General features: G+C 49.3%; 1 protein-coding gene across 10 annotated transcripts in view; it reads right to left on the reverse strand.

The window, feature by feature from the left end:
• Window positions 1-9,229: 9,229 nt before the first annotated feature.
• Window positions 9,230-16,958, reverse strand: part of LOC105489409 (mitogen-activated protein kinase 4) — a 179,016-nt gene continuing 171,287 nt past the window's right edge. For 7 of the 10 annotated variants that reach the window (XM_071085323.1, XM_071085322.1, XM_011754216.2 and 4 more), the window contains 2 exons: window positions 14,876-15,089; window positions 11,031-11,876 (listed from right to left, as the gene is read on the reverse strand). In XM_071085323.1, coding sequence (XP_070941424.1) covers window positions 11,180-11,876; window positions 14,876-15,089 — 911 coding nt within the window. In that variant the 3' untranslated portion in view covers window positions 11,031-11,179. Of the gene's footprint in view, window positions 11,877-14,875; window positions 15,090-16,958 lie in introns of all 10 variants that reach the window. The other 3 variants (XM_071085324.1, XM_011754220.3, XM_071085325.1) reach the window with 2 other exon arrangements.

The raw sequence follows: 16,958 nt of genomic DNA on the forward strand, positions 1-16,958 counted from the left end.
TGGGAGGGGTGATTGAGGAAGGTCACCACAGTACAAATCTGGATTCAGGGGCCTTCCCTGTGGGGTCAGAGGTGGGGTGTAGTATACTTTTCAGTTGATTTTTATTTTTAATGAGGAAGTGGGACCAGGTGTGGTGGCTCAGGCCTGTGATCCTAGCACTTTGGGGAGGCTGAAGCCTGAGGGCTGCTTGAGGCCAGGAGTTCAAGACCAGCTTGGGCAACATAGCAAGACTGTGTCTCTACAAAAAATACATTAGCTGGGTGTGGTGGCGGGTGCCTGTAGTCACAGCCTCTCAGGAGGCTGAAATAAGAGAACTGCTTGAGCCCAGGAGTTTGGGGCTACAGGGAGTCACTACACCTGGCCCTACTTGGTGACAGAGCAAGAACCTGTCTTTAAAAAAAGGGAGAGTAATAAGTGGATTTTCCACACTGTTTGATGTAGTGTGAAAACCCCAGAGATCACATAACATTGTCAGCATTATTAAGTTTGAATTCTGGATCCACCAATTACAATTGGTATATTCTTGTTCATTTTATTTTATTATTATTTTTTGAGAAGTGTCTCGCTCTGTTGCCCAGGCTGGAGTGCAGTGGCGCAATCTTAGTTCACTGCAACCTCTGCCTCCTGGGCTCAAGCAATCCTCTCACCTCAGCCTTCCAAGTAGCTGGGCCCACAGGCATGCACCACCAAACTCGGCTAATTTTTGTATTTTTTGTAGAGATGGGTTTCCCAGGATGGTCTTGAACTCCTGGCCTCAAGCAATTCGCCTGCCTTGGCCTCCCAAAGTGTTGGGATTACAGGTGTGAGCCACTGCACCTGGTCCTTGTTTATTTTAATTATTTATCAAACACTTACACAGTCATTCCTGGTATCCTTAGGAGCTTTTCTCCAAAACCTACAAGAATACCAAAATGTAGGATGCTGAAGTCACTGATGTAAAATGGCTTAGTTTTCTCCTATAACCTAGCATATCCTCCATATACTTTAAATAATCTCTAGACTACTTATAATAATTTAATACAGTGGAAATGCTATGACAATAGTTGTTATACTCTGTTTTTTGTTTGTTTGTTTGTTTTAGTTTTTTTTTTCTTTTTATGAGACAGGGTCCCATTCTGTCACCCAGGCTGGAGTGCAGTGGCGCCATCTTGGCTCAGTGTAGCTAACCTCTGCCTCTTGGGCTCAAGCCATCCTCTCACCTCAGCCTCCCGAGTAGTTAGGACTACAGCCATGCACCACCACACCTGGTTAATTATTGTGTTTTTTGTAGAGACGAGTTTTTGCCATGTTGGCCAGGCTGGTCTCAAACTCCTGGGCTCAAGTGAACCACCCGCCTCAGCCTTCGAAGTGCTGGAATTACAGACGAGCCACTGTGCCTGGCCTGCATTTTTTATTTGAATTTTTAAATTGTTTCATTACTATTTTTTATCCCAAATATTTTTGATCCATTGTTGGTTGTGGATGAGAAGGGCCAACTGCTAAGCATTTTCTACATACCTAACACTGTATTGGTCCAAGTGCTTTACATGTTTAAATGTCTTTAACCGTCATAGTAATGCTATAAGATAGATAACGTTATTATCCCCATTTTACCAATGAGGGAACTAAGGCATAGAAAGGTTCAGTAACTTGCCCCAGGTCTCACAGCTAGTAACTGGTAGAGCTGGTATTCTAGTCCGGCCTGTCTGACTCTATCATCCTTGCTCCAGACTCCTGTGTTTGCTGACCTTGGACAAATTACTCTGTGCCTCAGGTTCCTCATTTGTAAAATGAGTATAATAACCTATCTCTCCAATTGTGGGAATTAAAGTGGAACAGGACATGTAAAGTTCTGGAACCCCTGGTCAGGGTTCTCCAGAGAAACAGAATCAATAAGATATATGTGTATATATAGATATAGATAATAGATATAGATATATGCACACAAATATATACACACATTTCTTTTAATTTAAATTTAAATTTTAAGTCCCACGGTACATGTCAAGATGTACAGGTTTGTTACACAGGTAAACGTGTGCCATGGTGGTTTGCTGCACCTATCAACCCATCACCTAGGTATTAAGCCGAACATGCGTTAGCTATTTATCCTAATACCCTCCCTCCCCTGAGCCACGCCCCAACAGGCCCCAGTGTGTGTTGTTCCCCTCTTGTGTCCATGTGTTCTCATTGTTCAGCTCCCACTTATAAGTGACAACATACGGTGTACACACATATCTTACTGATTCCTTAAAATATATATTCCTTAAAATATAATTCCTTAAATATACTTCTCTCTGTGTGTATATATGTTCCTAATAATTATACTTAATTCCTTAAAATTAAGTAAGAGAGAAACATATTTTAAGGAATTATAGAGGCTGGCAAGTTTGAAGTCTTCGGGGTAGGCCAGCAGCTGGAGATCCAGGGAAGAGCCAATGGTCCTTGGACGTTTAAGTCAGAAGGCTGTCTGCAGACAGAGTTCCTTTTTGCTTGGGAGAGGTCATTTTTTGTTCTATTTAGGCCTTCCATCGATTAGGAGGGGCCCACTTGTGTTATTTAGGGCTATCATTTATATAAAGTCTCACTGATTTAAATGTTAGTTTCATCCAAAAACATCCTCACAAAAATATTCAGAATAATGTTTGGCTGGGCATGGTAGCCCAGCCAAATTGACACGTAAAATCACACCCTCTAATCATACCCATGGGGAACCTACATGGGAGGAGTCTGACCTTTTCCTTCCTTCCCACCACCAGGGCCCCCAGGAACCCAGTTGCACATGTCTCTTGGGATCTTCCAAAGTTTGGAGCTGTCACCTGGCTCAGCCCAGCTGTTGACATCTTCATCTTTTTTTTTTTCCTGAGACAGAGTCTTACTCTGTCACCCAGGCTGCAGTGCAGTGGTGCGATCTCGGCTCACTACAACCTCCGCCTCCCTGGTTCAAGCGATTCTCCTGCCTCAGCCTCCTGAGTAGCTGGGATTATAGGCATGGGCCACCACGCCTGACTGATGTTTGTACTTTTAGTAGAGACGGGGTTTCACTATGTTGGCCAGGCTGGTCTCAAACTCCTGACCTCAAGTAATCTGCCCGCCTTGGCCTCCCAAAGTGCTGGGATTACAGGCGTGAGCTACTGTGCCTGGCAAACATCTTCATCTCTTAACCGTGCTTCTTTGTGGAGCCATTTCTCAGGCAGCTGCACAGCCACAGAGCTCCCTTGGCCTCAGAACTCCAAAGCCCTCAGTTTCACGTTACAGTGCAGCTCTGGGGTGGTTGGAGATGATTGCTTTTCACAGCAATCCATCATGCATGTAGCACTATTGCCCCCGTGGTAATAACCACGCTGACAGAATGAGCAGTGAGCTAGCTTGCACATTTGTTGACAGGTTCAGCTTTCATAAGCAGACCATGATTTAATAAGAAATGGAATCTCAGGTGTTAGTTCTACTCTGTCTCAGCATGTATGCTTCTATTATTATGTTTTAATAATGCTACACATGCTTAAAAATGTGTAGGCACGTGTACCAAATAAGATCTCTATTATAAATAGCTGTGTTGCCTCAATTTTGCTGTAATGCTCACATAAGATAAACTCACATGACTTCAGAATTGCAAAAGACACAAATATATTCAATGTCACTGTGCGGTAAAGGGTTAAGTTGGTGGGCCCTGCTTGCTCAAACCCTGCACATTTCAAAGAAAGGCCTGTGTTTAGGAGGACAGGTTCTTGATTGGCCTCTGGGAGATAACCTCTGAGCCCTCAGAATAGACAGCCTGATAAGAGTGTTTTTCTTGTGTGTACCCGAGTCCCTGGGCCATGCTGTATCAGTGTGACCTCTGGGGGCTGGAGACTGAGTAGGTCACGTAGGCACTGCATGGCTATCTTTGACCATCCCCATAGAAACCCTGGACTCCAAGGCTCAGGTGACATTTCTGGTTTGGCAATACTACCCACATCGTTGCTGGGAGAATTAAGCACATCTTCACGCAATTCTATTGGGAGAGGACACCTGGAGGCTTAGATGTGGCTTCTCCTGGAGGTTGCTCATGTGCCTTTTCCCTTTGCTGATTCTGATCTCTTTTCATGGTAATAATCATAACCGTGAGTATACCAGCTTTTCTGTCTTGTGAGTCCTTCTAGTGAATCATGAAGCCTAAGGTGGTCTTAGGGATCCTCAAGACAGTCACTGGGCTGAGGGTTCTGAGGTCGGGAGCAGTGGTGGAGAAGCAACTTTTGGGAATGTCAGCAGCAGGAAATCAATAATGATGGGCCATGGAGGGCTCACCAGGTGGGGAGCGCTGAAGGTCTCCTAGTTGCACCTCAGAGATCTTATATATTTGTCCCATTTTCCCATGTGAATGATAAAATCCTCTGGGGGCGGGTCCTTCTCCTACCTCTTTATCCCCCGTAGTGCCTAGTGCAGTGCCCTGCAATGCAGGTGGTACCTGCCCAGATCCCCTGCAGCAGGGAGTGTACCCATCATCCAGCTGCTCTGGGTTGTGGCTGCTAAATGGCTCGCAGCTGCCTCTAGAGTTGCTCTTGGCTGAATAAGTTCTGTTCCCTCGCCCCACCCTCCCCAGCTGGCAGCCATGACTGGATGATATGGTGGCACCAAAGGCCAGCCTCTTTTCTCAAGGTGGCCCCACTCTACAGTGCAATTGAGGCTCCAGAGCTCTTGGTGGGACCAGACTGAAGCTGGTCTGTAGCCTGGACCACATGCCTGCTGAGATCCCCCTGGTCTAGGAAGGGGAAATACAGGAAGCTGATACTCTGTTGGTCTCTTATATCCCCCACTTCCTAGAGTATTCCTGCAGTGAATCACTGCCCCCCAAATGCCCATCTCAGACACTGATTTTAGGGAACCAACTCAAGACAACAATGGCCAAACTCTGATGGCCATTGCAACCCCACAGTCATATTTTGACACTATTAGTGGAGTGGAAAACTCACAGTATGGCTCACAGCGTCCTTGTTTCTGAATTTCTCAATGTTTAAAGCTCTACCTTAGTATTGAGCCCTTGAATTATAGGAGAGAAGATGTAAACCATTTTCGTGTACCTGTGAGCAGTTCTGGGAGACAGGATGAAGCAATTGTTGAAGACACGGTCTTGCTGTCAGCCACACACTTGCGTTATTCCTATGCTCCCTGTTTCCCACTACAGAGCCTGTATGTTGGGTAGGTGAACTGAAGGGCCAACATGAGCCCATTGCAAGGGCCTTGAGACTGGTCTCACTCCAATCTCGAGATGGCTCTTTTTGGTTTCTGATGGAAACGGAGCCATTCACTACTAATGAAATGGAGTGTGGCCCAGAGTTTAGCAGAGCTGCCTGGTGGGAGTACTGTGTCACGGAGCCTTGAGCCATGGGTTCAGCCCCCTGGTGGGTTGTGCTTGGTTTCCTGATTATGGATTGGACTCAGCCCTGCCACATTGTCACTCTTATGTGTGCCACTAGGAACTAACAGGCATCAAGGCATAGGAGTGTTCAGATACTGGTGAGTCAAGAATGTGCAGAGCCAGGGAGAACATCAGTGTAGACTAAGTAATTTCAATTCTGAGATCTCAGGTGTCAACATCTAGAAGGGTTCTCAGTGAAGTTTTTAATGTAATTGAATGAGGTGAAATTCACACCTCAAGGACCAAAATGGCCCTCAAGTCAGGCAAGAGCACACAACTCTTTCACTTAAGCCCCAGGCCTACTAGCAGGCTCTGACACAAAGACCCCACTGGTTTGACACCAACACTTCTCAACCATGGCTGGGATTGCTAATCCCAAAGTTGATTAGTGAGACTATTGGTAGGAAACTGATGGTACACTTGGGGTGTGTGGGAGATTGAAAAGAAAAGCCACGCATCACTGAAAGCCAGTTTTTATTCTTATAGGGAAGAAAGGAGGGCCAGGAAGAGTTGAGAAAACCCAAGCCAGGGCAAGGAGTGTGTTGCCAGCACTAAGCAGCTGTTCTCTGCTTGGGTCCTGGACCTGCTTCCTATTAAATCCCACTGTTGACACCTGTCGGTACTCTACCAATATCCATTTGGCCCTCACCTTTCTCTGTGTGCCAGCCCAACTCCCATCTGTCAGCACCTGTGGCCTTTTGCCTATGGCCTTTTTTTTTTTTTTTTTTTTTTTTTATTTCAAGACAGAGTCCCACTCTGTCGTCCAGGCTGGAGTGCAGTGGTGCGATCTCAGCTCACTGCAATCTCCGCCTCCCAGGTTCAAGTGATTCTTTTGCCTCAACCTCTGGAGTAGCTGGGATTACAGGCATGTGCCACCATGCCCAGCTAAGTTTTTTGTATTTTTGGTAGAGACGGGGTTTTGCCGTTTTGGCCAGGCTGGTCTCCAACTCCTGACCTCAGGTGATCCACCTGCCTCGGCTTCCCAAAGTGTTGGGATTACAGGTGTGAACCACTGTGCCTGGTCCTGTGGCCTTTTTCTAGCCACTGGAGCCCATTCTGCTGCAGTGCAGGGCAGGCCAGAGGTGCTGGGGAGGTAGCATCCCAGGAGAGCAGTCCTCAACCCAGGCCTGGCTGCAGTGGGACATCTTGCAGGTGTGTGTTGCACTCTGCCTCCTGGAGCTCCCCGCCAGGACACAGCTACAGTTCCCCACAGCAGGAGCTTGCACTGTTTATTGCTTCCTTCTCTTCCCTGTCACCTCCCCACTACCCTCTCAGTGTTTCCTCACCCACGGCCTTGCACTTGAATCCATATCTCAAGGTTTGCGCTGAAGGAAATCAAACTAAGCCAGTGCCCTGTTGTCTTTTCTTTGTTTCCTTACTACACAGATCAGGCCCCAAGCTAGGCAGAACTGTCTGGAAGGGCAGAAAGCCATTACTAAGGGCAGCCCTGGGGCTCCAGGCATCCAGAGGCTCAGGGCTCCAGCACCCAGGCAAAGAGGTGAGCACAGCATAGGGCCTATGATGGCCTGGTTCCTGCCTTTGTGGTCTGTCTGTCCTCATCCTCAGGGCTGATTTTATTCCTCCAAGTTTCAGTCCCAGCGTCTGTATCCCAGTTAGGTTGAATGAGACGAGTTTATCCTGGAAAGACTATCTGGGCTCTAGTTCTAGCTCTGCCACTAACTGTGTGGCTTTGGGCAAATTACTTTGCTGCTCTGGCTTTCAGTCTACCTATCAGCAAAATAAGGCGGTTGGATTAGATGATCTGTAAATGCCCATCTACAATTTTTATATTCATTGAATAATGAATGAAGACAGGACTATTACCCAGGCAGGTATTCCTGGGCTTTCTCAGTGGTTCAGTCTCAATGAAGAGAAGATGCTCCTCGACATACCCTTCCTACAGTTTGACTCATGACCAAGCAGTTGGGGACATCAGACATTTTCCCTCTCCATGTGGAGCTTACTAGTTCAATCGAGAACCACAGCTTTCAAGTTGAGCTTTTGCCTGTTCTAACCATCCCAGCAAAAAGCCTGGTTTCTAATCATGGTCGTAACCTCTGGCATAATGTCCCCTCAGCCTCAGCTCAAGTAGGATGGTTCCCACACTTTTAGAAACTTCTCACTAGCAAACGAAGACATTTCTCTAAAGAATGGAAAGTAAATGAGGATGTGTAATGAGAGAATCATGTCATGAAAATAGGATGTGTAATTAGAAAACGTCATGGAAATGTGGCATTTCTGAATTGGAATGTCAGTGGCTAGAAAAGACAAGGCAAGTTGTGTACTTATTCACAAAGACATGGAGGCCACATAGCATCTTACACAAGGGGTGAGCAAACTTTTTCTGGAGAGGGCCAGGTAATAAATGTCTTAGACTTTGTGGACCATGAGGTTTCTGTTGCAACTGCTCAACTCTGTAGAATGGAGGCAGCCATATAGATGAGGGCCAAGACTAGGTTGAGGGCCAGTGAGTCACACTTGTGTTGGGCACAAAATTCAAGGGTGCCAAAAACCTCAGTAACCAAGATAAATATTTGAATGCAATATTTAGAAAATATTATTGCAGAAAGTCCATGATATAAAATATCACAATTAAAAGTAAAGACAGAAGCCTGGTGTGGTGGCTCATGCCTGTAATCCCAGCACTTTGGGAGGCCGAGGTAGACAGATCACTTGAAGTCAGGAGTTCAAGACCAGCCTGGCCAACATGGTAAAACCCCATCTCTATTAAAACTACAAAAGTTAGCTGGGCATTGGGGGGTGGGGCGCCTGTAATCCCAGCTACTCAGGAGACTGAGCCAGGAGAATCGCTTGAACCTGGGAGGCAGGTTACAGTGAGCTGAGATTGTGCCACTGCACTCCAGCTTGGGTGACAGAGCAAGACTCCATCTCAATAAATAAATAAATAAAAATAAAGACAGGATCAGACAATATGTAAATGAATGAGCGTAGCTATGTTCCAATATAACCACTTGGCCTGGAGGCCATAGTTTGCTGATCCCTATGTTATCACATAGGGTAGACCTGGGACCCTCCCAACAGAAGTTTTCATCTTAGAATCAGGTGGCTGGATGAGGTTATGAACTATTTCCTTTAGGGTGCCCTCTTTCCTCCTTTTTCGGTCCTCCTTCCTCTTTGGTGCTGTTTGCTGTTTGTGCTTCTCGATTCCCTCTCTCCACACTCCATTTCCTACCTTCTAGCAGCCCAGGCCTCACATTGGGCTTCAAGTCTTCTCCGATATAAAATTTCAACCAGGTCTCTGGCCTGGCTCTGGCCTCCCTTCACCTGCATCCACTCAGCATGGCCACTCTCAGCAGACACTTTGGAAATAATCTGATAATTGGCTTAACAGGCTGCTCCTCTTAGCTCAGGTGCATTTCAACAGTAGAAAGTTATTTTAGCCAAAAGACCCGTATTGTTTAAGGGTTAACTGTATTTGTTGAATTACAAATGAAGACTAACAGTTTAATATTACAAAGGGGTCGACTTCAGATGGATGGGATCTCAGGCATCTGTGAGGGGTAGCGCGGGTGGGAATTTTTAGGTGGTTGGTTCCCCCCAATCTCATGATGTTTGCAACTTTCGTGACTAGAGGAGAGAACCAGCACCAGACAGAAGGTTTGGAGTTAGCTCCAAGATATAGTTTGAAATTCACAATATGGACACCAGGCCTCACCAGGTGATTCTGGAATCACCTCCTGATTACCAGTCTCTGTAGATTCTCCCCTCCCCAGTCCTTCCCTCACTCCCAAATACAGTGGCCTTCATGGGCGCAGGCAGAAGCCAGCTAGCTCTTAGCACTCTCAAAGACAGGATCAGATAGTACATAAATGAATAATAAATAAACAAATCTGTGTTCCAATAAAACTTTATTTGGCCTGACCTGATCAAGTTTAATAATGTTTAATAGATTTTTTAAAAACATGAGTAGTTATAACAATACCTCTGTAATAACAGTTATATATGAACTCCTGGTCAAGGCCAGCAGCTTGTTCCTTTACCAAAAAAGTAAAGCCGCCCTCTGAGGACAAAATGGCACATGAGGAGTGGTGTACATTTTTTTCTTAAAGAAAAAACAAAAAATAACAAAACCCAAACACTTCCTATTTACATATTCTCCATTTAAAAATTGGTCAGTGTGAGTAATTGTTTTTAAATATAAGTTTCTAATGTGTTGCAGGTTTCCATGTACAAAGTATAGTTTGCTGATTAGCTTTAAGGTGCTGTGATGTGAGGATGAATGCAGCCCAAGACCAAGACTGGGGGAATCCTCTACCTACAGACTGGCTGGACTTCCTGTGGGTATCTTTGGGAGTGTTGGGGGAAGAGAAGGAGCTGAACACCAGTGGCAGTGTTTCTGGGGACCAGATAGGGGCTGTCAGTGTCCCCACCCCATGCTTCTGCAGAGGGCCTGTGTCTACACACCATTACCCCATGCTGTGTGTGTGAGCACACAGGTTTGCATTCACCAAACTCACTTTAGCCTACACTATGAGGGGCATTGCTACTTTGAGTCCCTTCCTTTGTCGTGAGGTCTCCATGCTGGTGCCTGACCCCTAAGAGCCCTTGCTGTTGACAGCCCTCCTTTCATACCTTCCTGGATTCCTTGCCCCCAAGGTCACGTGCTCTCCAACACATTTCTGTAGGGTCTGCTCTTTGTCAAGGCTACATGGATGATCAAACTCAGGAAAGTATCGATGAGGGATGGTGGGTTCCATGTGAAACCTTCTCTCCTAACACATTTTCTCTATGGCAGAACCTCACTGCTGTCCTCCAAATGAGCAGTTTGTGTAGAGAACATTAGTCCCGAGGTAGGTCTGGAGAGGAGCTGTTGGGGGGTGGGGGTGGGGGGCGCAGGGTGTGGGGTGAAGGGGGAGTGCTGGCAGGGAGGTTGGAGGGATTCTTGGAATTGCTGCCTTCAACCTCACTGGGGTAGGACGCCCACGGGGGAACGAGGGCTGTCTTTGCGTGTGTCAGGAAAGTGCATAGGGAGTGCTGAGGGGGTGTGCACAGGCCTGGGAGAAGGGCTGATTTTACCCACAGACCCCAGACTGTTCTGACCTGAAAGGAAGATTTCAGACCGTGCAGGGGTGAGGCAAATACAGGGGTGCGACAGATGAAAACATTTAAGTACTTGGGGAGCCAGGAAAGTATGCTTGGTGACTAGGAGAAACAAACTGGTTCAGTTTCCAGTTTCAGAATACGAGAAACATTGCTCTGAATAAAAGAACATCGAATGGTAATGGACAGGGAAGAAACATCTCAGATCAAGTTTCTAAGCAAAAAGCCAGAACGACCCCAACAGAGGAAGACATTCTATAATGGACAGACCCTGGCCTGGGGGCCAGGAGACTGGGATTTAAAGCTGGTCCTCACACTAAGCCTGTGATCTTAAGAAGTATCTCTTGGTCTCTGGGCCTAATTGCCTTTCCTCAGCTGTCAGTTGAGGCTAGTTGGGCCAGGTGGTTTCGGAGCTACCTCTGCAAGATTTCTCTGCATCCTGTCACCCAGGTGGGGCCCGCAGACTGCTGTCTAAGGCTATTTCTTCCCTGTGCACCACACGTGGTCTCCCCTTTGCTGGGAAAGTGATCAACCCCCAAGCCAGGGTCCTGTTCAAACCCGCTCCTAGAGGTTAAAGGCTAGTTATTAAGGCAGTTTAAGAAATGGACATTCCTCTCGCTCCTCGGATCCTTCACGCGTCCTGCTAACCCCAAGGCAGCAGAGAGGGGCAGGAAGGGCTGCCAGCCCCAGCTTTCTCTGGGGGCCTCCTGCTCTGCGGGGACTGGAGCGGCCCCTCCGCCCTCACCACCTTTCTTTGGAGAAGGCCTCGGTCTGCACGAGGTCGCCAGGGTGCTCGGGGATACACGCACCATTGAGGTCGCCCAGTTTATTGTCCGGTAGGTCCTCCGGCTTGGTGCAGAGCTTCAGGGCGCGGGAGATGAACACGTCCAGGTCGAACTGGGGGCTGGCGCCACCGTCCACCGGGGCCGGGCGGCCGGGGGGCGAGGCAGACAGGCGGTGCTCGGGGTCGTCGGCGGGCGGGCTGGCGTGCTCGGGGCCGCCCTGTGTGCTCTTGACCCACTGCGCGATCTCCAGGAAGAGGCTGGCCGGCTCGTCCTCGCGCGCCCCGGTGTCCGTCGACCCCGTGGCCGTGGGGGGCGCGCCGGCCGCCTGTTTCCAGTGCGATAGGTCCAGGATGAGCTTGGGCTCCGAGTAGTGGTGCGGCTTGTTGTCGCGCCACAGCAGCTTGTCCAGGTAGGACGGCGACCCCACCTTGTAGTCGCAGGAGCGCCCGTAGTCTGCCTCGAAGGCGCGCTCCATGGACGAGTGTGACTGCTCTAGGAAGCGCTCGGAGCTGCTGTGCGATTCCTTGCGCGGGTCCACCTGCACGTCCTCTGCCAGCGGCGCCGAACCCGCGCGCGGGTCGCGCTGCACCTCGCTGGCGTCCTGGCACCGGTCTGGCCGCCACTCCAGGTCCGACGACAGGCTCACAGGGTACCTGCAAGGGTACAAACGGAGGCGGTGATTGGACGCCCGAGCCGGGTGGCTTCCGGGAGGGAGCCAAGCCCTCTAATCCCTGTTTGCCACTCACACACCTGCCTTCCATTCCTTCCCGATCCCCCCTGCCTCCGACCCCCATCCCTCAAGGTGGGAGGGTGATGGGACAGGTAATGGCGAGCCTTGAGGGCTCAGCTGGGGGCATAGGTTGTTCGGCTTAACTCTTGTGTTCTTTTGTACGCATTCAAAACCCTGCAGATATTTCCCGCGCACCTACTGTGCACCAAGCACTCACTGTTCTAGATATTACTGAATACAGCAGTGAACAAAACAAATGTCCCTGTCCTCATGGAACTTTCCAGCGGATCCACCTGTGTAATGCTTCTCAAATGCTGATGGATGCACGAATCACCTGCGGGTCTTGCTAAAATGCAGATTTTGATTCTGTAAATCTGAGATGGGGCCTGAGATTCTAACAAGCTCCCAGCTGCTCTGATGCTGCTGGGCCTTGGACCCACATTTTGAGGAGCAAGGCTCCAGTGAGTGCGTCTCAACCCTGGATCAGATTAGAGTCACATAGGGGAATTAAAAATAAAATAGCATGCCTGCCTCACTGCTTCCCTGCGCCAATTCTGATTGAGTAGGTCTAGGGTAGGACCCTGCATCAGCATGTTTTGAAGACCCCCCGGGTGATTCTAAGGTACAGCCAGGGCTGAGAACCCCTGCCCTGGTGGATCTGGTTGGGGGCTCCATAGCACCTTGCATTGATGCAGGGTAGGTGGGACCTACAGAAAGGTTACAGACACCCTCTGGAGAAGCTGAAGATCTTTGGCATTCTGCCCTGTTCGACTGCCCTGCAGCCATGGAGAGTGAAGTCAGCTAGCCAAGAGCAAATGAAGGGCAGATGGGCAGACAGGCGGGCCACCAGCTACGGCGGAGCCCTCCCTTCCTTGTGCAGGTGCTCTACGTAGAACCCTGGGGTTGTGGGGCAGGCAGAGAGCACAGAGAACATCAGCCTGCAGCCAGCTACTCCCTGAGCAGGCCCAACAGATAGACCAAGGAGAGGGAGGTTCGGCTGTGTGGGGCTAGACCTGGCAGCTGCAGCCCACAGAGTGTGAATGGAGAGGCATAGGAAGGCCTCAGCACTGCCCACCTCCCAGTGACGCTGCTAGGGCAGGAATCGCTCCTCGAGCTGAACCCTGCCTCCTCGATTGAGTGGCCTTGGGCAGAGATTTCCAGGAGTAAGAGTGTGAAGACCCTGACCCTTGGCTGCTCTATTCCAAGTGCCAAACATACATTATCTGTAGTCTTCATAGTAACCCTGTGGACTTTGTGTTATCACCCCCACTTTACAGCTGGGAAAATAGCATTCCAAGAGGGTAAGTAGCTTGCCCACAGCAGCAAGATCCTTTGTCATCCTCTTCCCTCAGGCAGGTGTGATGGGAAAGGTCGGGAGCACAGGTGCACCAGGTTTAGGGGTGGTCAGTGTGAACAGGCAGCAACAAATCATGTGACAGTTTTTTCTGGCAAAACCCTACGCCACAGTTGCAGAAGGTACAGGATGACTCTCACTGAGCCAATGCTCTTTGTCCCAAGGCTCTCCGGAGGAAGGGGAAGGGGCCCCAGGAACCAGAGTCAAGGGCAGGCCTGCCCCGGGGGTGGCAGAAGACAGAGTCTTCATTAATCTCTCTTTGTTGGCAGTGCTTGAAAACAACAATTGACAACAACAAGCCAGCAAACCTGTCCAAAAATAGCAGCGTTGCCCTGGCCCTCCCTCGGTGCCTCCTTAATCTGAAACCCGTCATCTGTCAAATTACTCAAAAGGAGAAATTGCTCATCTGTCACTTATGTAACTAGCTGTCACATTCCCACGGCAGTGGGACTCCCAGTTAGGCCCCCTCAAAATCCTAGCTGCTTGAGCCCTCGACTGCTGTTTCTAAACTGAGCAGCTACCAGCACTCCCTCCCAGAATTAGCAGATGGTGACACCCAAATGTTTAGTTGCCTGATCTAAGAACGTCAGAACAGGAAAAGATCTAAGAGATCATTACGTGCCTAGGCAGAAATTGTTTAAAAATACATCTTCTACCCAGCGCTGATTCATTGGTAGTGGCTTCCAGGGACACTTGTTGAGGATTCTGTAGCCAAGCCCAGTTTAGCAGGAAATGGTCCTATAACTGCTTAGCAGCATCTGACATGGCTGCAGATTGCAGAGAGGCTCATCAGGGGCGTGACACGATGCCAGTCTCTTAACCTAGGAGCTGTAGTTTCCTTGTGTGTCAGTGAGCAATAATAATGCAGCCCCCGTCAGTGGCATTTTTTTTGACAGGGTCTCACTTTGCAACCTCAAACTTCTGGGCTCAAGGGATTCCCCAGCCTCAGCCTTCCCAGTGTCTGGGACTACAGCCGTGTGCCCCCATACCTGGCTAATTTAAAAAATTGTAGAGATGGGGTCTGACTTTGTTTCCCAGACGGGTCTGGAACTCCTGGCCTTAAGCGATCCTCCTGCCTTGGCCTCCTAAAATGCTGGGATTACAGGTGTGAGCCACCACACCTGGTCTTTAATGGCACTTTCAAGAGTTACCGACGTGAAACATGAGAAAGCGTTTTGCAATGGTAATCTCTGCTTTGTTTTTTTGACTTGCATTGTTGCAGTTTAGTTTTCAAGGGCAAGTTCCCAGGCTGCTAGAAGTGAGCTCCTACCATGGTGCTCACTAAATCCTTGGGGAGCACTGTACTGAACCCCCTGTTCAGTAGACTCAGGGTGGTGAGGGAAGCTGGGGATGTTGCACAAAGGAAAACCCCTGACCCACACATGCAGCTCACACTGGTCATTTACCAGCAGTGTCTGGGGACAAGAGAAAGGCAGGAAGCTAAGCTGGAGAAGTAGCCCAATGAGCTATGCAACTTGGGAGACAGAGGGAAAGGTCATGGAGGATGAGGCAAAATAGAAATGGGAGGACAGGGAAATGTGGGCTCTGGAACCCAGGGCTGTGAGCACCTGGAACTGCACGTGTCCCAGTTGGACAGCTGGCTCTGGTTAGCGGCCATCAGCACGATGTCATCGATCTCATCCTCAATGCGGAAGGGGTGTTGCGAGGTGGGCTCATCCTCAGGGCACGAGTATGGGCTCATGTAGGGGTGCTGCAGCCCCATCTCAGCTGTTAGGCGATCCATGGGGTTAAAGGTCAGGATCTTCTCCAGAAAGTCGATGGCTGCAGGGAGCAAAGCCGGACATGAAAGTCATTTGTTGCCCTTGTCGAGCTCAGAAGGAGGTTCCTCAGCATGGTGACATTCTGTGCTGGTGTCTGTGCTTCTGCATTTGTTAAAAGGTTTTTAGCCATTTTCTTTCTCAAGACCCTTGCCACAATCCAGTGACAAAGATAAAGCAGATGCTGCCTTCTAGATTTTGCAAAGGAATTAAACAGACTCAGAGAATCAAGTGACTTGCTCAAGGTCCAGCCTCAGCCTGGGTTTCTCCAGAGACAGAACCAGAGACAAGGCTTGGGGTTGTAGGTAGTTTATGTGGTGGGGGATCCCAGCAAGCACAGGTGGGGGAGTGAGGGGGAACCAGAAGAAGGCACACTCATGACAGGTTACTCCTGTGGGCACCTGGGATCCTCCAGAGATGGTGTGGGCCACACTCAGAGGTGGTTCCCCTTGTGGGGCAGGGAAGCTGGGATATTTATACACCAACTTCCCTTTGTCATGGCTTTTAAGGGGCTGCTGGCATGGGATGGAGGAGCCTGCTCCTGAGGAAGCCCTGAGACAGGAGTGCCAGGTGCAGCAGTAAAAAGCCTTACTGAGAAAGGTGAATGCGGTGGTCAAGGGGTGGGACAGGGTCTCCACAGCCCAGAGCTCCTGGGTCCGAATCCAGAGCTCTTCCTACCATATGCTGCCCCTGAAAGTTCAACAAAGGCAGACAGCCTTGATGGATGGATAGATATTACAGATACTGAACAACCAGGCCGAATTCCCCTGCTCTGCCAAGCAGTAGTCCTTTCATGGCTGGATCAAGGGGGAGTTCTGGGCAGTGGGAACCTGGGGAAGGGAAGGGACATTCAGAAGCCTTGTATGAGATGCTGCTAACCAGCATGAATGTATACCAAGATTCAGCAGATAGCAGCTCTGCACACAGGCACTCGTGGCCCCTTCCCTTGAGCAGGGCTGGGTACCCTGGGAGCTCTGCTCTTGGAACTCTGCCCTGGGTTATCTCAGGGCAAGGTCTAGCCTAGAAGTTTGGATTCCTTCTCAGCATTGGCATCTCTGGAGGTCTGCTTAAATCATGATTTGGCTCCTCATGTTGCAGCCCACATGGAGAGGGAGAAATGGAGCTGAGCTCAAGGCCCAGGCTGCCCATCCTCCGAGGGCTCCCTGGTGGGCCTCAGCCTGCACCACTAACCTGCCCCTCACACCAGCCCTGGATCTCTTTGCAAGAAAATTCATCAGTGATTCAGGAAATCGATGGATTCAGAAGGTCACTGGCCTCCCAGGAGGACGCAGTGCTGCAGTGTAACTCTAGATCCCCAAATTAGTTAAGCAGCAATAACTCTGATCACCCTCAATAGTCTGATGCTCAGTGTGTTTCTGGGTCTGAAGTTGCAAACTTAAAAGAGGATCTGCCTCACAAATTCCTAGGACTGGAAGAATCGGGCAGTCTAGTGCGGGGCCCAGCTTCAAGTCTGGGCAGGTCTTTGTCTCTTTGGGCCTCTGGCCCTTTTTTTGGCCCCAGTTATGACTTGACCTTTTGACAAGGAAATGAGAAAATTAAAGCTCTAAAGATTGAGGCGCAGGCAGTACCATCTTTAAAAGAGATGAGTACCACCACTGGGGCAGTGGCTCACATCCGTAATCCCAGGACTTTGGGAGGCCAAGGAAGGAGGATTGCTTGAGCCTAGGAGTCTGAGATCACCCTGGACTTGTTTCTAGCAAGACAAGTAGTAGTTGGCAAGGTGGGCCAGTAGTGGGTTGTCTCTACAAAAAAAAAAATTATTTGTTAGCCAGCCAAAGTGGCACACGCCTGTGGTCCCAGCTACTCAGGAGACTGAGGTGAGAGGATCACTTGAGCCCTCGAGGCTGAGGTT

Source organism: Macaca nemestrina, chromosome 19, assembly GCF_043159975.1.
Source record: "Macaca nemestrina isolate mMacNem1 chromosome 19, mMacNem.hap1, whole genome shotgun sequence".
Taxonomy (NCBI): Eukaryota; Metazoa; Chordata; class Mammalia; order Primates; family Cercopithecidae; genus Macaca; species Macaca nemestrina.